At 45.4% G+C, this 20,391-nt stretch overlaps 1 protein-coding gene across 6 annotated transcripts in view; it reads left to right on the forward strand.

Annotated features, from left to right (window-relative positions):
- AGXT (alanine--glyoxylate aminotransferase) overlaps positions 1–20,391 on the forward strand; it is a 177,502-nt gene that overhangs the window by 59,777 nt on the left and 97,334 nt on the right. For 3 of the 6 annotated variants that reach the window (XM_078775702.1, XM_078775703.1, XM_078775700.1), the window contains exon 2: positions 19,536–19,771. The exons of 1 other annotated variant lie outside the window; for it this stretch is intronic. In XM_078775702.1, coding sequence (XP_078631828.1) covers positions 19,565–19,771 — 207 coding nt within the window. In that variant the 5' untranslated portion in view covers positions 19,536–19,564. Of the gene's footprint in view, positions 1–19,397; positions 19,772–20,391 lie in introns of those variants that run through there. 2 more of the 6 variants (XR_013623057.1, XM_078775701.1) reach the window with 1 other exon arrangement.

The raw sequence follows: 20,391 nt of genomic DNA on the forward strand, positions 1-20,391 counted from the left end.
TACAAACTTTTTGAGTAAGTTATAACCTTTTTGAGTAAGTTACAAACTTTTTGAGTAAGTTATAAACTTTTTGAGTAAGTTACAAACTTTTTGAGTAAGTTATAAACTTTTAAAGTAAGTTACAAACTTTTTGAGTAAGTTACAAACTTTTTGAGTAAGATACAAACTTTTGGAGTAAGTTACAAACTTTTTGAGTAAGTTATAAAGTTTTTGAGTAAGTTATAAACTTTTAAAGTAAGTTACAAACTTTTTGAGTAAGTTACAAACTTTTTGAGTAAGTTACAAACTTTTTGAGTACGTTACAAACTTTTTGAGTAAGTTATAAACTTTTTGAGTAAGTTACAAACTTTTTGAGTAAGTTATAAACTTTTTGAGTAAGTTATAAACTTTTTGAGTAAGTTACAAACTTTTTGAGTAAGTTACAAACTTTTTGAGTAAGTTACAAACTTTTTGAGTAAGTTATAAATTTTTGAGTAAGTTACAAATTTTTTGAGTAAGTTACAAACTTTTTGAGTAAGTTACAAACCTTTTGAGTAAGTTACAAACTTTTTGAGTAAGTTATAAACTTTTAAAGTAAGTTACAAACTTTTTGAGTAAGTTTCAAACTTTTTGAGTATGTTACAAACTTTTGGAGTAAGTTACAAACTTTTTGAGTAAGTTACAAACTTTTTGAGTAAGTTATAAACTTTTAAAGTAAGTTACAAACTTTTTGAGTAAGTTACAAACTTTTTGAGTAAGTTACAAACTTTTTGAGTAAGTTACAAAGTTTTTGAGTAAGTTATAAATTGTTTGAGTAAGTTATAAACATTTTGATTAAGTTACAAATTTTTTGAGTAAGTTACAAACTTTTTGAGTAAGTTACAACTTTTTGAGTAAGTTACAAACTTTTTGAGTAAGTTACAAACTTTTTGAGTAAGTTACAAACTTTTTGAGTAAGTTACAACTTTTTGAGTAAGTTACAAACTTTTAAAGTAAGTTACAAACTTTTTGAGTAAGTTACAAACTTTTTGAGAACTAGTTTTGTATGTCGTGTGACAGCCATCCGATTGACTGTAGTAATGCCAAATGTATCCAAACCGGGACTGTCATCTCGACTCGGAATGTTTGGCAAAAACAGGAGTTATGGGAAGGGAGGGAGAATGGCATGTGGATAAGCCTGTAGGGATAAATATTAATACCTCCTACAGTATGGAGGATATAATTCTGAAAATTATTCCGCTTCCAGTCAGGTTCCCACTGGAAGCCTATTGTGCTTGTAATCTCACTAAATTTGTGGACGATTCCGAGAAAACCGTTATAGCTAACGCTATGTATCTTTAACTCATAATTACAGATACCAATATAACTTAGTGCACCAAAAAATTTGTTTTTGAAAAATTTGCCTTACATATGAGGTCATAAACTTTAAACATCTTCTCCAGAACTGTTGAACGGATGAATGGGAAATTTTACAAATATGATCGCCTACCATGGGGATAAAATTTTGCAAAAAAAAACAAAAAAACCTCATTGGTCATGTGGTTTGGTGGCCATATTGGATTTAAAAATGAAAATTTTTAAATCTACCTCTCCGAAAACGCTTATCCGATCGATACGAAACTTGAAACATGTGTACATACTGATCTGGGGAAAAGATTTGCAAACTCTGATGTCATCAAACATGTGGTTTGGCCGCCATGTTGAATTTAAGCAAAAAATTAAAACTTTTCCGGAGTACTGCTTAACGGATGAATGCGAAATGTCATACATATGATCAACTACTTATGTGGAAAAGGTATTTGTAAACTATGACATCATCAGTCATGTAGTATGGCAGCCATCTTTGATTTAAGGAAAACCTTTAAGCATCTCTTTCTTCAGAACTGCTGAATGGATCAATACGAAATTTCATATGTGTGATCAACTCCACATGAGGAAAAATGTTTCTGAATTATGACATCATCAGTCAAGTGGTATGGCGGCCATCTTGGATTGAAAGAAAAAATATTTTGAAAATCTATATCTCCAGAACCACTCAACAGATCAATCCGAATCGTCATGTGTATGATTGACTGCACAAGGAAAATTTATTGAAAATGATGTCATCAGTCACGTGATATGGCTGCCATTTTGTCTGAAAACCTATCATCACTGCTTGCAGTTCTAGTTATTATTGACTCTCCGAAGGACCTTTTTTGCAAATCGTTTTCTTTTTTTTGAGGTTAGTTGAAAAAAAAACAGGATGCAAAATATAAAACTAAATTAAAATAAAAACTAAAATTAAACTGCCAAAATCAAGACTCTCTGCTCACCTTCACTCTTTCATTCCTCTTTTCTCCTGCCTCTGGAACAAACTCCCTCACTCTCTTCAATCCCACCCCCCCCCTCCCTTCCCACACCTCCTCCTCCCAAGCCCCCTCCCTCCCACACATCTCCCGATGTCCCTGCTCTCAAATGTTGTGTTTGTGTGCTTCCCCTTCTCTCCCCATATTGTCTACCACTCCCATTTTTATATACTTTGTTTGTCTGTTTGATTTGTTTGTGTGATAAATTTTAGCTCTTTCATGAGCCTCGATTCTGTATACAAAAAAAAAAAAAACGAAAAATAAGAAATGCGCAGTGTTCCGTTTAACATAACATGCAGGGAATGACCGTACAAACTAGATTATCCAAATAACTTTGCAAGACATATTACCTTGCAACACCTACTAAACCACATTCTTCTTCTTTAACGGCCACAATTATTTCCACGGAAGTTGTTTTTAGCCAAAGTCTTTCATGAACCAGCTGGCCAGGCCTGATGCTCGACTAAATAGTTAGGGCAGGAATTTGGAACTTGTTCACGGTGCTGGTGATAGCTCGCTTGCTCTACGCTAAGGACAATGTGGGATCTTTAACATCCCGGCAGATGGGACGGGAGATGAATTGCATAATGCCGGCAGATGGGACATCCCGCTTAATGTCCATTCGAGGAATGGCACACACACTGATGAATCACCAAAACATTAAACATAAAAACGTCATGTCAAAATATTGTTGTGGATTTGGGGGTCGGCGCTCCCCTTATCAAGGGGGGGTTATTCCCCCTTGTCCTTTTAAGCTGGCCGTCCCGAGTCCTGGAAGTTATGACGTCACCTCCGGTCGGTGGTAAGTAGGGTTGTAAGCCTAATTAGTCTTAGTACCTAAGTACTACCACCGGCCGTAAAGCGAGGAGATAACTCCCACCCGAGCCGCAGCGTTAATGGACACGCCGAGCGAAGCGAGCCGCGACTCGGGCCGTTAACAATTACTAACCCGATTATAGCGGTTTCCAAATCGGGCCACAGGTACTCAATCGAGAAAAGACTAAAACGATCGGATAAGAGGAAACCAGAGTAAGGGAAGAACAAAGAGTGGGTTTATTAATTATTTACAAGCAAAAGAAGAGGAAACGAAAGGATGTACAAGAAAAAGAAGAAGAAGAAGAAGAAACAGAAGGACACAGGGCAATCTTATCTATGCAGTCTTAACTTATTACCCCAGGACAAACATACACACTCACACGGGATGGTAGCTGGTAGGGGAGGAAGGTCCAAGCAGATGCCCACGCTCCTCATCCGGTCCCGACTCGTGCCGTGGTGGTGATGGAAGCAGGCCGGCAGCGCGCCGCATGTTGTTGACCACGAGCGGACGTTACATATATCGGGGGGACTGGGACGCGGCGTACGTAATACGTAGTTCGTTCCAACTCTCTCTCTCTCTCTCCCGATCAATGTTCGTATCACAGGCAGTTCGTATCAAAGGAGTTCGTATCAAAGGAGTTCGTATCAAACGAGCTCCCTCCCGCAGTTCTTCTTGCACGCAGTCCTTCAAGTCCAAAGGCCGTGCAAAAGGCGGCCGCCGAATGAAGTCCGTGGAAAGAAGTCCGTCAAAGGGCTTTGTGCGCGCGCTTATATAATGCGCTCACAGATCAATGCGCGCTTCATCAAACCATGCCCGCCAGTGAGCTCACCTCAGCCCTGGTTGGTTGGCGAGGGCTCACCGGCTCCGCCCTTGATGGTGAGTTGACGTGGCCACACCTCGTTCTTGTGTCCCGCCCCCTTTTTCCTCGGCCTGAGACCGCATGGTTAATGGCGTTTGGAGCGAGCGCTAAGGCGATGAAGCCTCAATGCAGCGAATGCTGCTAATCAAACCACGTGACAATTTGGGGAGAGACAAGCCCCGACTGTAGGGGCGCATTATGGCATAGCTTGGAGAGAGCAGCTGCAAAATAAACGGAAGGGCCTATTCTTATTTAATTGACACAACACAGATTCAACTATTGGGAACACAGCCTTATCTGACACATAATAAGGAAATAACTAAAGTTCCTATGGTGGCCTACGTATTGCATATGGACGAACTAAGGGTGCAAACTTTAACCTTTTAAATGATGGAATATTATTTACAAGTATTATTTACAAAAGTGAGGGTTCTAAAAACTGCAACACTATATATATATATATATATATATATATATATATATATATATATATATATATATATATATATATATATATATTGTAACGGTTTTGAGAAGTGTAACGAATTTGAGAAGTGTAACGGTTTTTTGAGAAGTGTAACAATTTTGGAGGAAGTGTAACGAATGTGAAAACGTTACAATGTGAACGTTACAAAAGTATGGTAACACCCTGGTAATGTAAATAATGGTCGCAGCCGTCCTCCTAGTTAATTCCATGAAACTTACACGCAGGCCACGATATATCTTTTTAAATAGTGTATTTCCTTATTCTATGTAGGCTAAATATGTGTTTCCCACTAGATTGACTTTGCATTGTATCAAACAAAATAAGCGTAGGCCCTTCCAATTTCCCCAATCATCTCCGCTCTCCAAAGTTCCTTTCAAAAGGGTGCGAGTGGTGTTCAATCCCGCAAGCCGCCATTGCCCATGTGCTAATCTCGGAGAAGAAAGGCGTGTCTCCACCTCGTCATAGAGGGGAGGAGTGAGCCAGAGGGTCGCATGGCCAATCAGCACCGCGGTGAGCGACCCGGTAGGCGTGCCCTCGCAGCCGGCGGCTTGATTCCATCCGGGGTAATAAAAGCGACGGGAAGGGACTGCTTCAGCAGATGACCTGGGAGATGAGCGAAGAGGCGACACCAAGAGGAGCGGTGAGATGCGAAACGCTCCAAGCCAAAGAGGAGAGGTACTCGGAAAGGAAACCAGCTTTGGAGAGACGCGCTGAAAGGAGGGAGACGGCTCCACCAGAAGCAGAGGAGCAGGTGTGCCCGAGCCAGCGCGTGGCGTCTACAGCATCGGCAGCGGATACGCGACGAAGGGTTTTCCCGCCAAAAACCACGAGGAATTGAGAGCTGCTGCCTCCCTCTCCAGCAATCCACCTCAAGCCCTACCTGCCTGCAATATCCCCCGTGTAAGTGTGAACGTCGTCTGTCCTACTCGTTGTCTTGGGGTTAAGTAAATTGAATAGAATAAGCTAACGATGCACTGTGTGACTGTTTATTTCCATCCATTGCTTGTAAATAATTTTGGTCGCTCTTTCTTTTTGCTTGTGTGTGTATAATAAATCTGTTCTTCCTCCGTACTCTGTCTTCTTCTCTTTTCCTTCTCTTTCGGTCACTTTAGAGGTTTCCCGATTGAATATCTGCGGTGCGATCTGGTCAACGTCGGGTGGAATCGGGCTAATCGGGGAGTAACTGTTCGGACGCGGTAATACCAACCGCTCGGTAAAATAACATCTAAAGCCGCGTCTGTAACAATATATATATATATATATATATATATATATATATATATGTATATATATATATGTATGTATATATATATATATATATATATATATATATATATATATTGTAACGAATGTGGAAACGTTACAATGTGAACGTTACAAAAGTATGGTAACACCCTGTTAAGTAAATAATGGTCGCAGCCGTCCTCCTAGTTAATTCCATGAAACTTACACGCAGGTCACGATATATCTTTTAAATAGTGTATTTCCTTATTCCATGTAGGCTAAATATGTGTTTCCCACTAGATTGACTTTGCATTGTATCAAACAAAATAAGCGTAGGCCCTTCCAATTTCCCCAAACATCTCCACTCTCCAAAGTTCCTTTCAAAAGGGGAGTTGTTTTCAATCCCGCAGGCCGCCATTGCCCATGTGCTTTGAGTCGGAGAAGAAAGGCGTGTCTCCACCTCGCCATAAGAGGGAAGGAGTGAACCAGCCCTAACAGCCAATCAGCACCGCGGTGAGCGACCCGGTAGGCGTGCCCTCGGAGCCGGCGGCTTAATTCCGCCCGAGGTGATAAAAGCGACTGTAAGGGACTGCTTTATGAGATGACCTGGGAGATGAAAAAAGAGGCGGACCAAGAGGAGCGGTGAGATGCAAAACGCTCCAAGCCAAAGAGGAGAGGTACTCGGCAAGGAAACCAGCTTTGGAGAGACGCGCTGAAAGGAGGGAGACGGCTCCACCACAAGAAGAGGAGCAGGTGTGCCGAACCAGCGCGTGACGTCTACCGCAGCGGATACGCGACGGAGGGTTTTCCCGCCAAAACCGCGAGGAATTGCGAGCTGCTGCCTCCCGACTTTGCCTCCCTCTCAAGCAATCCACCTCAAGCCCTACCTGCCTGCATTATCCCCTGTGTAAGTGTGAACGTCCTGTCCTGCTCGTTGTCTTGGGGTTAAGTAAAAATGAATAGTGTAAGTTAACGATTCGCTGTGTTACTGCTTCTTCCATCCATTGCTGTGTGTGTATAATAAATCTGTTCTTCCTCCGTATTCTTCTTCTTCTTCTTTTTCATTCTCTTTCGGTCGCTTTAGAGGTTTCCCGATTGAATATCTGTGGGGCGATCTGGTCAACGTCGGGTGGAATCGGGTTCTAATCGGGGAGTAACTGTTCGGACGTGGTTAAATACACCACCGCTCGGTCAATATAACATCTAAAGCCGCGTCTGTAACAATTGGTGTCAGGAGTGGGATTCGGACCTGGGACTAAATTTGTTAGGCCCAAATTTTGGAACACCAATTGTACTATTAGAGTAACAATTGGTGTCGAGGAGGGAGATCGGACCCGAAATCGGACCCGAAGCGCGCTTAACGCGCTCAAAATTACAAGCTGCCGAAATTTATTTTGTTTTATAAAGCAAAACCCGAATTTTGAGATCGCGCCATGGACAATCAAGGCGATCGGATGTCGGTGGGAGAGATAGACAGGGTGGAATCGAACCAGGACCTCGGGGAAATGTATGTGGAGGAAAGGGAGGAGGAGAAAAATGGCAATGTGGTTGCGGAGGTTTCAGACGCACAAAATGGCGCTCTCGCGCACGTGGTTGAGGTGGTCGCGGAACCAATGAGCGCGGCCCAAATACAAGCCTTCAAGGCCCAATTCATGGTGGAAATGCAGAAAAAAAACGACAGTATGGAACAAATGGAAAGCAGAATGATGGGGGCCCTTATGGGGCAAATGGGGGTAATGGGGAACCGGATGGATGCTCAGGGTGAGCGATTGGAGGGCCAAATGGGGGTAATGGGAAACCAAATGGGGGTAATGAGGGACGAAGCGAGGGGTACCGGTGAGAAGTTAGACAATAATTTTGAGGGGTTAGACAACGGGATAAAAGAGGTAAAGAATGGGTTAACGGGGGTGGAAAATAGAATGGCTGCCCAGGAGAATCAGTTAGAGGGGGTAAAAAATGGGTTAATGGGGTTAGAAAATAGGATGGAGGACAAATTACGGGAGATAGGGGAGCAATCCGCCCGAGAAATTAAACAAATGGGAGAGCAGATAGAGGAGGTGAAAATCGGGGTAGAAACCAAACTGGATGCTCAGAGGGATGAATTGGGACAGATGAGGGTGGCATCTACAAAAGAGATGGAGGAAATACGACGAGGGGTAAGTGAGGAGGTTTCGGGGCTACGCGAGGAGGTAAAGCGAGGTGAGAAGCGTATGGAGAAAGAGGTGAGAAATAATACGGCTAGGTTACAGGGGGGAATAGAAGATCTGACGGAGGAGGTGGAACAGCTGACAGAGGGACAGACGGAGTTAGTGGAGCAGGTTCAAAGGAACACTGCAGTACTCGGAGGGTTAAAGGCGACACAAAAAGAAATTAAAAATGACTTGATAGCGACACAGAGGCAATGTCAGATGGTACGTGAGGAACTGACAATGAGGGTGGACGAGGTGACAGAGATAATGGAGACAAAGGACCGGCAGGTGAGGATGCACATAGAGACGGTCACGGTAGCCTTAGAGGACGAACTTGAGGAGACGCACCGAGAAATAAAAGAGGTTAAACAAAAATTAGAGGAAGTGGAAGAAGAGGTGAGTGAAATTAAGAAGGGACGGACAGAAACTAAAAGAGAAATCCAGGAGGAGGTGATGGAATATGTGCAAGGTCGGTGCTCAACTCATGATGTGATGCTCACTAACCAAATAAAGAGTTTGCAGGTGGCAAAGGAGGTGCGGAGACGAGGTACGGAGGTGAGTGGCAATGTATATGATGTGAGGAAAGCTTCAGTCGGCTTGGGGATTGGTTTGGATCCGGGTGTTCGTGAAAGGCCGTTGGTGAAGTGTGCGACAGGTCTGGTGTGCGAAGAAAGAGGTGTGTGAGAATGTCCGACCATGGGGTGTGTGAGGAAAAAGTGCACGCCGAGGAGTGAGTGTGCCGTCAGGAGTGAGTCGGTCGTAGCGCGTGTGCGAGGGAGCACAGGGAAGCACGGTGTGGTGAGTGTTACGGAGGAAGTAACGAAAAAGTGTGCGCGAGAGGATGCGCGAGAAAGGTGTGTAACGGACGGGTGCATGAGGAAAGAGTGTGCTGTCGAGAGTAAGGGTGAGTGCACGGTCAAGAATGGAGGTGAGAGTAGTGAGAGTGAAACGGAGCGTGAGTTGGTTATGACAGGTGAGCGAGGATGTACACCTGGAAGGGAAGGATGCACACCTGGAATGGTAGAGCGTGTGTGGGAAGGCACATTTGAGTTGGTAGTGAGGCATGTGGTTGGGTGTGCGAATGAGAGCACACCTGTGATTGTCACAGAGGAAGTGACCGAGGAGGGGGCGCGAAGAGGTGTGTTGGTGAGGTGTGCGACCAACGAATGTGTGCCAAAGTGTTCGGTGGTCAGGTGTGTGACCAAGGCTGGGAGTGGAATGAGTGTACCGAGGTGTGTAAGGAAAGGTACGAGGAGCATGGAGACGGCTGGATGTGTGAGCAAGGAACGGGCTGCGGGGTGTAAGCATGCAGGTGAAGCATCGACGTTAAACGGAGCAGCGGTTAGAGCGACTTTTAGCCGAATCGGGCCCTCGGTGCGTGCCGGGCCTCGCTTTGAACGGCCGCGTCCGGGCTCCACTAGGCGGAGCGGGCAGCCCGATAGGACGGGTCGTCATGGCGACCACTTTCTATTGAGACGTGCCGGCAGGTCGAGATCGGGACATTGGATGGCTCCACGCCGACGTGGTGCGTGGGATCTCGGCCCGGGTAAGCCCCCGCCCCTGCCCCGAATGCGGGACGCATCCAGCCGCCGGCACAAAAGAATCCGCGTTCATTGCTCGGCTGTACGAAGCCGGGCTGTAGACGTGAATTGGCGCACCGAGAGGATGTAATAAGTAGACGGGTGATGAGGATAGTGTTTTGGCCCCGAAATTAGAAAAAAGCAAAATTTGATGATGGTATGGGTAGAATTGGCAGTAAATGGAAAATTTTTGAATTGGTTGGAATTTGGACGAGCAAAATTTATAGTGAGAGACCCCCGATGTGGTGGGATGACAAATCCACCATCCCTCACAGATGGGGGCAAATGCGCAATAGTTTATGGGGTGGCTATGACAACCGAGCCAGGGAGGGCTTGGATAATTGTAGGGATCTAGCGAAGATGACATTAGGTAACGTTAAGTTTAGTTAGTGACTGATACCTGTAGTGGGGACGCAGGTAGATTAGTGTGGATTATAATGACGTGGGAGCGCAATAGTTTAAAGGGACGACTGGGAAGCGCAAGTTTCAGAGGGGAGTAGTTAGCTGAGATGATGCCGTGTGTGTGAGGATTGAACAGGTGAGAATGGAACAGGTGTGATTGCACAGGTGTGCAACTGAACAGGTGTGTGGAGCAGTGTATGAGGGAGTAGTGGTGATTGCGTGTTGTGTTGACCAAATGGTCCAGGAAGAAAGGAGGGTGCAGGTGGCACCAGGTGTGAGGGCACAGGTGTGCAACAACAGGTGTATGTGGCTGTGTGGAATAAATGGTAGTGTGGAATATCTGGAGTATTGGAATGGATGGTCGTGGAGTGAGAATGGTGGAAATTGTGGAGTGGAGTGGATGGTGCGAAGGTGTGAATGGGGGAAGAGTGGACCCCCATCACGGATACCCGGGGCGGGTAGTGTAAGTGTTAGGTAGAGGGTACAGGTAAATTGTGGTTGGATATTGGCATCTGTGGTGCGGGTGACAGAATGGTATTTGGATGGGTGCATTAGTGTTGTGGAAATGGCTGGGCGTGTAGCCTGTTAGTGTGTGTAGTTGGTTTGGGCACTCCAACACTGTAAGGATGTCGGCCAGGTGAGGCCGCAGGTGGGCTCTGGGAGCCGGTAGTAGTTGTTGTGGATGGGGCCCGAGGATCCGGAGGACGGACCCGGGTAGCCCAGTGCCAGAGGGCACCAAGTGGGGTGACAGAGCCAGGAGGGGCCTGCCCCAGTTAGATAGGTTAGGGTGAGGAGCTAGGTAAGCTCGGGTGGCAACTACAGTGGTGGAGGTGTGCAGGTGGGTAGACCTGTTGGGAGAGCTAGACGTCGCAGCCCAGAAATTGTGCGAGAGCACCGGGAGATGAATCGGGGGAGTGAGACCCCAAATTGAGAGGCACCACAGTTTGGTCAATGGGAATTGGTTTTTAGAACCCATAGTGTAAGTTGGCCAATGGATTGGCAGGGAGAGACCCCGGGTAGTGTAAAGTGTGTTAAAGTCATTTAGAGGATAGTTGGGATGAAGGATCTCCTCGCACCATCTGCATCCACTCACCTGAGGTGACAGGTACTCCACACCATGCCATGTTTTGATTATTTTTTATGATGCAAATGTTTGGATTGTGAGACGCATCATGACGTGGGTGTGACATTGTGCGTAATTCCATCTCTCCCTCCTTATGAGGATTGATGATGAATTGGTGATGGCAAATTTTGAAGTAGAGGGATTGTGGTGACGAATTTGGTATAGGGGAAATATGGGGAAGACGTGACAGTAGTGACGAATTGGTAATGTGTAGATTTTGTACATATGGGGTAAGAGCAAGGGCAAGGGTAGGGTAGGTGACAGGGGGGTGACGTACGGTAGGGACGAGCTTTCTCACTTCGCCCTCCGTACGCATTTCGCCTTGCATTGCCTTATTGACGTGTACCCTTGTGACCTTACCCCTCGCTCAATTGTCTTTCTTTTGTCTCCCACATGACCTGTGCGCCATTGGGTGCCGAGGGGAGCGTGCGTGAGGTGGCCATTGTGTGCCCGAGATTCCCAGAACCAGCATGCATTGCGTTGATGTACCACTTTATGGACCGCTGTTCTGCGGCCAAGTACCACTTGATGGACCCCAGGTTCTGGGGCAGGGCACCTCTGTTGGAGACCGGCCATAGTGGCCAGGGAATCTTGCTTGCGGACCTCGGTAAGGTGGCACCTATGCCAAACAGGTGGACCACCCTTAGTTGGCCCCTGAGGCCCTAAATAAAAATGGACACAAGTTGTGCTTTTTATTATTTCCAACTAGGCCGCATGAAGCCAGAAGACGTCGGGAAGAACATCGGCCCAGCAGAGAAAGAGAAGACCACCACCAGTTGTTTTGTTGTGTTTATTATGAACCATGGTGACTGCGCACCGAGTGGTGCTTTTGGTGCTTTGTGGTGCTTTTGGTGCTTTTGGGTGCTTTGGTGGTATTGGTACTGGTGCATCGATGCAATGCGTGCTGTCTCCCCCCTCCCAACAGGAATTTCTTTTTTTTCTCTTGTTCCCTAAAAAAAAACAAAAAAAAAAACACAGGTCCTGGGTTGCGTTGTAAATAAGAAATCACGTCATTGTAAATAATGCTCCCCACCGTAAATGTATAGTTTGAGAATAATTCCGTAATTCGGTTAGCTGTGGGCTTGAGTCTGTTAGACAGGGTGCAATGCAATAGGGGGACATACTTATTTGTGTTTTAAGATTGTCACACTCAGGGTCAGGTTAATTGTAGAGGGAATTACACCTACGTGTCACACTAAGTTAAAGTTTAGTAGGCCCGAGGGCGGGCCTGAAGAAAGGAGGGTGCAGTGTAACGAATGTGGAAACATTACAATGTGCACGTTACAAAAGTATGGTAACACCCTGTTAAGTAAATAATGGTCGCAGCCGTCCTCCTAGTTAATTCCATGAAACTTACACGCAGGTCACGATATATCTTTTAAATAGTGTATTTCCTTATTCCATGTAGGCTAAATATGTGTTTCCCACTAGATTGACTTTGCATTGTATCAAACAAAATAAGCGTAGGCCCTTCCAATTTCCCCAAACATCTCCGCTCTCCAAAGTTCCTTTCAAAAGGGGAGTTGTTTTCAATCCCGCAGGCCGCCATTGCCCATGTGCTTTGAGTCGGAGAAGAAAGGCGTGTCTCCACCTCGCCATAAGAGGGAAGGAGTGAACCAGCCCTAACAGCCAATCAGCACCGCGGTGAGCGACCCGGTAGGCGTGCCCTCGGAGCCGGCGGCTTAATTCCGCCCGAGGTGATAAAAGCGACTGTAAGGGACTGCTTTATGAGATGACCTGGGAGATGAGAAAAGAGGCGGACCAAGAGGAGCGGTGAGATGCGAAACGCTCCAAGCCAAAGAGGAGAGGTACTCGGCAAGGAAACCAGCTTTGGAGAGACGCGCTGAAAGGAGGGAGACGGCTCCACCACAAGAAGAGGAGCAGGTGTGCCGAACCAGCGCGTGACGTCTACCGCAGCGGATACGCGACGGAGGGTTTTCCCGCCAAAACCGCGAGGAATTGCGAGCTGCTGCCTCCCGACTTTGCCTCCCTCTCAAGCAATCCACCTCAAGCCCTACCTGCCTGCATTATCCCCTGTGTAAGTGTGAACGTCCTGTCCTGCTCGTTGTCTTGGGGTTAAGTAAAAATGAATAGTGTAAGTTAACGATTCGCTGTGTTACTGCTTCTTCCATCCATTGCTGTGTGTGTATAATAAATCTGTTCTTCCTCCGTATTCTTCTTCTTCTTCTTTTTCATTCTCTTTCGGTCGCTTTAGAGGTTTCCCGATTGAATATCTGTGGGGCGATCTGGTCAACGTCGGGTGGAATCGGGTTCTAATCGGGGAGTAACTGTTCGGACGCGGTTAAATACACCACCGCTCGGTCAATATAACATCTAAAGCCGCGTCTGTAACAATATATATATATATATATATATATATATATATATATATATATATATATATATATATATATATATATATATATATATATATATATATACTGTATATATATATATATATACATATATATATAAAACAAGAATAATAAGAAACAAGAATAAGAATAGAAAAGGACAGGCACTTATATAGTTGTGAGCCCAATCCACCCCACGTTGAATCGGTGAAGCGCTGTCAGAAAAGGATTTTAAAAAGTTTTCACTTTGATCTAATATGGCTGTCACGCCTTGTGACATATGACTTCATTTTTTCCAACTTTTACTTTCAATGGGTAGTCGATCATATATTTAAAGTTTTGCCACAATCGGTTAAGTCGTTTTTTTTTTTTTTGTTTTTTTTTTTTTTTGTATACAAGATCGAGGCTCGTGAAAGAGCGAACATTAATCACACAGAAAGACAAACAGACACATAAAACAAATAACATCGGGAGCGGTAGACAAGATGGGGAGAGAGGGGGAAGGACACAAACACAACATTTGAGAGCAGGGACCGAGAGACATGGAGACATCGAGAGATCTGTGGGAGGGAGAGGGCTTTGGGGGGGAGGCATGTGAAGGGGGGGAGGCATGTGAAGGGGGGGGGGGTGGGAGAGGTATAAACATATGGACACTGCCAGGATTTCCAGGAAATAAGTTGGAATTTCAAACAAGGTGGATCTGGGGTGAATTAGTAGGGGTAGAAAAGATCAAGGTTATGGATGGGGGAAGATAAGAGATGGTGGTGAACAGCTGTTTTAAAGACCTGGAGGGAGGAGAGGGATTGAAGGGAGTGTGGGAGTTTGTTCCACAGGCGGGAGAAAAGAGGAATGAAAGAGTGAAGGTGAGCAGAGAGCCGAGATTTCGGCAGTTTAACCATCAGAGGGTTGCTGGCAGATCTTGTGCGACCTGTAGGAATATTTGGGGGACAGAGCACAGAGAGAGCTGGGGGAGCAAGGCCGGAGAGGAGTCGGTAGAAGACAGAAAGACCACCTGCCTGCCTGCGGTGAGTGAGTGAAAGGCCCTCAGAGATAGCTTCATCGCGGGAGATTCCAATGATTTTGAAAGCTTTGGATTCAACAGCGTGAAGCCGAGCCAGGTGTGAGGCAGGAGCACCAGCCCATAGGGGAGAACAGTATTCCATAGAGCTGCGGATGAAAGCCTTGTATGTGGTGAGGAGCTCAGGTGTGCCGAGGAAGGACTTCGCACGACGGAGGATGCCCAGTCGGCGACTGGCTTTGGAGGCCAGCTTGGAAATGTGGTTTTCCCAAGAAAGATCATGGCAGATAGTGAGACCCAAAAGCTTGAGTGACAGAACTTCTTGGAGAGGATTGTTGAGAAAGTAGATGGGAGGGTTGTCCAGTCGATCTTTTCGGAGAGACATAGTAAGAGAGTGAGATTTGGCAGGATTGAAAGACATGTTCCACTTGTTTGACCAGTCTGTGATTTTGTCCAGGTCTTCAGAGAGTGAGGAGGCTGCAGACTGCCGATCTGAGGGAAGAGGAATGGAGCGGCAGAGAGTGGAGTCATCAGCAAAGAGATAGAGAGGATTTTCCAGAGAGTCAGAGAGATCATTGATAAAGACCAGAAAAAGCACAGGGCCCAGCACACTTCCTTGGGGAACTCCAGCCTGAACAGGAAGGGGAGATGAGAGAAATCCATTCAGGGCCACACGTTGACTACGACCAGAGAGGAAGTCCGCAAGCCATGCATGGAGATTTCCATGGATACCATAGGAGGAGAGTTTGGTGAGCAGAGCTGGGTGCCAGACCGTATCAAAGGCTCTTGATATGTCAAGGGAGACAGCTCTGATTTCCTGTTTGGCATTGAGGACCTCCATCCATTGTTGAGACAGCAGAAGCAGCATGTCCAGAGTAGAGTGACCTGGTCTGAAACCAAATTGATGATCAGAGATCAAGCCATTGGAGAAGAGGAAAGATTTCATATCCGAAGCAATGATGGATTCCATGACTTTGCTGATAATTGGGAGCAGGCTGATTGGTCTGTAGTTGCAAGGATCTGTTTTTGCACCTTTTTTGTGTAAAGCGGTAATGTTAGCTGATTTCCAGGATGCTGGCAGATGACCTTGAGCAAAAGATAGGGTGAAAAGAACAGAGAGAGGGTGAGATAGAGCGGCAGAGCAGGATTTTAGGACCCGTGGGCTGATGCCGTCTGGTCCAGTTGCAGAATCAGAGTCGAGGTTTGACAAAAACTCCTCCACCTTGTCAGGAGAGAAGGACACAGAGTCCAGGAGCAGTTGGGTTCGACTGGGAAAGGAGGGAACAGAGAGAGATGGGTTTGGGACTAAGGATTTCGAGGCAAACACAGAGTTGAGGCATTCGGCTTTGTCACGTGCGATGTCAACTGTGTGGCCATTTGAGGTAAGGGAGGGGATGGAGGGGGAACAAACACCAGAAACGGATTTGACCAGACGCCACCAGGATTTGGAGGAAGGAGACAGGTTTGAGAGTTCATTCTTGAGTGAGGAGAGATAGTGCTTCCTGGCACTCCTGAGGGTAGACACACACTTGTTCCGAGCTTGGTGGAAGGAACTGAGATTTCCTTCAGTTGGATTAGCCTTCCAAGAGGCAAAGGCAAGTTGTTTCAGGGCAACTGCCTCACCACAAGATTCAGTGTACCATGGATGTTTCAGGATGAGATGAGGAAGGATGAAAGTGACTGGTTGAGAAGAGTGATGTGAATGAATGTAGAAGGAAGTAGAGGACGGGGAAGACCGAGAAAGACTTGGCTGAAGATGGTCGAAGAAGAAATGTGGGCAAGGAGGTTATAACAAGGGGAGATGCAGAAAATAGGGCAAAATGGAGAAGATTGTCATGGGACCGCAAGGCTAACCCCCGCTCTAGCAGGGAAAATGGCCTTAAAATGCCTGTTGTTGTTGTTGTTGTTGTTGTTGGGTAAGTCATTTCAGGGAGGAGCATTTTATAATGTTTGCACTTCCTCGTGTCATTACCTTATGTCATCCAATATGGCTGCGTGACCTATGACATCATAGTTATAAAACTTTTTCCCCATGAGTAGTTGATCTTACTGTATATTTGAAGTGCCACATCAATTGCTTAAGCGGGTTCAAATATATATAGTTTTTTTCTCTTCAATCCAAAATGTCTGCCAGACCACATAACCTATGATGTCATACTTATCAAACATTATTCCTTATGGCTGGCCAATTAATCATATATTTGAAGTTTTGCATCGATCGATTAAGTATGGTTGCTGTACCTCATGACCTATGACGTCAGAATTAGCAATAAAATATTCTCCATGAGGAGTCCCTCTTATGTTTAAAGTTTTGCATCGATCGGTCAGGAGGTTGCGGAGAAAGCAAATTAAAATGTGAATAACCCTTTAAGGACCAAGGGTCACATATCTATACAATAGTAGGAGCAGTGCATGTGTGCGTCTGTCCGGGTTCCAGCCATTGGTTGGACAGTTCCCCTGAGTCCATTGACAATTTCTATACTGAAGCCACCATGTTTGTGATTACTTAAATCAAAGACGTTATATTCACAATCGCCATGCCCTCCCTATAAGTTTTCCCTTCAGTGTAAAATGACCAAAGTGACAGTTAAAATGATTTTGAGCCGATAGGCATCACTGGCCTTGTGGAGATAGTTCTCAGTGATTGAGGCAGCATTCTGTGGTTTATACATCACCAAGATAACTATGTGCCACTCTCAAGCTGCGCTTTTCCTGCGTAGATTACGCAGGTTCTTGCTATTATTTCTGACAATTCTCTCTTAAAATTGAGTTGGACACAATCGAGTTGTGACTGTGATGGGTTTCTGTGAAGTTGGTGATGGCATGATAGTGAAGAGGAAAGCTTAAATATTCTGCTGTTTTCATGTGGGAATGCCTGTTTTGCTTTTATGAATGGGAGGATGGTGAGGAGGAGGAGTAATGCTGGGACATATATGGAAGGGGGAGTTTGAGGCTTTGGGGACGGGGGTTGGGAGGGGTTTGAAGGCTTTAAGTGGGGAGGGGATTAATGCCTTATCCCTTAGGGTTGGGAGGGTATGGACTTAGAGTTGGAGAGTGGACTTTTATTGGGGGTGGGGGGTGGGGGCAGGCGGGGGGTTGAGGAGTAGTCAGAATTGCATGTTTAAGTTCTATTTACTCACAGTAAAGATGGCAATGGCCACAGGTGTGTGTGTGTGTGTGTGTGTGTGTGTGTGCATGTGTGTGTGTGTGTGTGTGTGTGTGTGTGTCACTGTTGGGGGTGATGCCATCACCTATGGGTAATATATGCTAGTATCCTTAAAATTTAAGGTGGTGTATCTCAGATATTCTCCCTGCAAATTTAGATTACCTTATGTATGTACACTGGCAAACATTGTAGCTAACACTGGGTGAAGGGCTTTTGTGTCCTTTCCATAAATTTTATTTTGCTTGTTGATTAGAAAAACTAATATTTTTCATCATATACACTCTTGAATTTAATTTAACATTTTTATAATCCGACTAATAATAGAATTTGACATATCTGAGAATTACTTTCAAGATGCTTGCTGTCCTCAAAAGAGTTAAAAGTGAAAAAAGTGTAAAAGGTGCGAAGTAAGGGAATAATAATAATCCAAAGATAAACAATAGGGTACCTGCCTGTAAGGCTTGGTCCCTTAAAATTAAACAACAACGAGAAATCAGAGATTGCAGACCCTCGCCAGGACTTCTTTTGTGTGGTGTATTTTGTGCGGCAAATAAATGGAAGGATGTACTAAATGAAAGGTAGTTGATTGCAAATGAAAGGTCTACATGGTCTAGTTTTAAATGTGTAAAGGTCAAAGGTCTGAAAAGTTGTAAAGATGAAATGGTCTGAAGGTCTGATGGTCCAAATGGGTTTAAAGAGTAGTAATGGTTGAAAGTGTCTAAAGGGTCTTAAAAGGTCAAAGGGGTCTAAAGGGTCTTAAAATGTCTAAAAAGGGTCTAAAGGTCAAAGGGGTCTATAGGGTATTAAAAGGTCTAAAAGGTGTGAAGGCCTAAGGGTCTTCAGGGTTCTAAAGGGTCTAAAAGGAGCTAAAGGGTCTAAGAGGATCTAAAGGTTCTTAGAGGTCTGAAGGTTCTTAGAGGTCTGAAAATTCAAAAGGGTGTAATGGGGTCTATGGGGGTTTAGGGGTCTACGAGGTATTAAGGTTCCAAAGGGTCTTAGAAATCTAAAGGGCCTTATGAGTCTAAATTATCATAGGGGTCTTCGGAGCCTAAAGGGTGCTAGGGGTCTAAAGCGTCTGATGGGGTCTTAAATAGTCTTCGAGTTTTAAAGGGTCTGCGGGGGTTTCAAAGGTTATCGAGGCTCTAGAGGATCTTAAGAGTCTTAGGGTTGTAAAGGGTCTAAGGGGGTCTTGGGGTTCTAATGTAACTAACATACGCATACTCACGTTCTGTATAGACAGACAAATAAACAAACGGACCCAAATGCAATACTCTCTCCTCTGGCGAGGGTAATGAGGACATTATTCGAACTACAACTTTAAACCACAAATTACAGTTTTTATTAAATTTTACAGAAAGCTCAACATTTGTCATATTTAAGGGATAAAGTACCTTCTCGAAGCTTTTTGCTCCTCATGCGAAAGTCACAAGTTTTGCTCGTCCAGCTGTGTGGACGAAGATTCCCCCCAAAGGGTCTAAGGGGGTCTAAAGGTCCCAAAGCACGTGGACTCCGTTAATTTGCCACCAGGGAGGAAAGCAATCAGAAAATTAAACCAATCCACGCTTAAAATAATCATGAGACATAGAGTATCAAAAACGATGAAGCAAAACGCAAAATAAGAAGACCAGACACGAATAGCGTACTCATCCGTTACCCTAAACACCTTGAAAAGTTACATGAATAACTTTCTCTTGAGCGCACACCGAAAGGGAATTGGCATCATTTGTGGATGTGAACATTGTCATTTAGGAGGGTAGATGGCAGCACACATCACGGCAACAGTTGGGCTCCCCAGTTTCAAAATAAACGAGTGCGCGCCATCCTCCTCCCTCAAATACCCCAAGCCGCGCCAATACCCAACCCACGTGACAATTGGAGTGGACACGTGGCGTTTTCCTCTGTAAAACTTGACCATGATCGCGTTATGTAAACGGCCTCGGTTACTTGTGGCTCTGTTCCGCACTGCCAATGGCTCTCCGCTTTGCTTCCCAGGCCCCACCAAGGCCATTCTGCCCAGATCCATGGACGACCCCACTCGTTCAGCCGGCGGGCAAGGTCCTGGCGACGGGCATTTCCCCTTCGTCTCTGAGCCCCCTGCCCAGCTCCGGCAGCCCATGTATGTTCCGAAGCGACTGCTCCTTGGACCTGGTCCCACAAATGCATCTCCGAGGGTTCTCCAGGCTGGATCATTGCAACTTCTAGGTCATCTTCACCCAGAGTTTTGCCAGGTAGGCTAGATACAGGTTGGAAGGAACTTTTTCCAGTGTGTGGTGTGGTCGTCTGCTTGTGGTCTCCTCTTTTTTGATACTGTTCACCATTTTTGGGAAGCTAAAACAGTCCTGAATGTAAAATCAGGTTTTATATAATTCAGTGGTTTTGTTGAGTAATGTGTCCAGATGTTTTTGATTATCTAATGCGTGATGGACTGGCATTTTGACATTTTAGGGACCATCTATTTATTACATAGGTAACCCGGGTGAGGAGTTCAATTGAGAAAGGTAAGGGAGGAAAATAGGATAGAACCCCCTTTAGAGGCCATTTTTCCCTGCAGAGCAGGGGTTGGCCTTTTTCGGGTACCTTGGTCCCCTTTTTGAAGCAATGTTTCCCCTTTTTGAAGCAATGTTTCCCCTTTTTGAAGCAATGTTTCCCCTTTTTGGGCACCGTGGTCCCCTTTTTTGAAGCAATGTTTTATGGCCGGATGCCCTTCCTGCCACCAACCCTGTTAGTCGCCTCTTGCGACACAGGGAATTACCAGTGACCTAGTACTTAATTTGCCGACCTCGGAAGGATGACAGGCTGAGTCAACCCCCCTGGTGTTAATTCAGCGATTGACCGGGATTCGAACCCA

The sequence above is a fragment of the Myxine glutinosa genome, chromosome 4 (genome assembly GCF_964187855.1).
Source record: "Myxine glutinosa chromosome 4, kmMyxGlut1.1, whole genome shotgun sequence".
In the NCBI taxonomy this organism is placed as follows: domain Eukaryota; kingdom Metazoa; phylum Chordata; class Myxini; order Myxiniformes; family Myxinidae; genus Myxine; species Myxine glutinosa.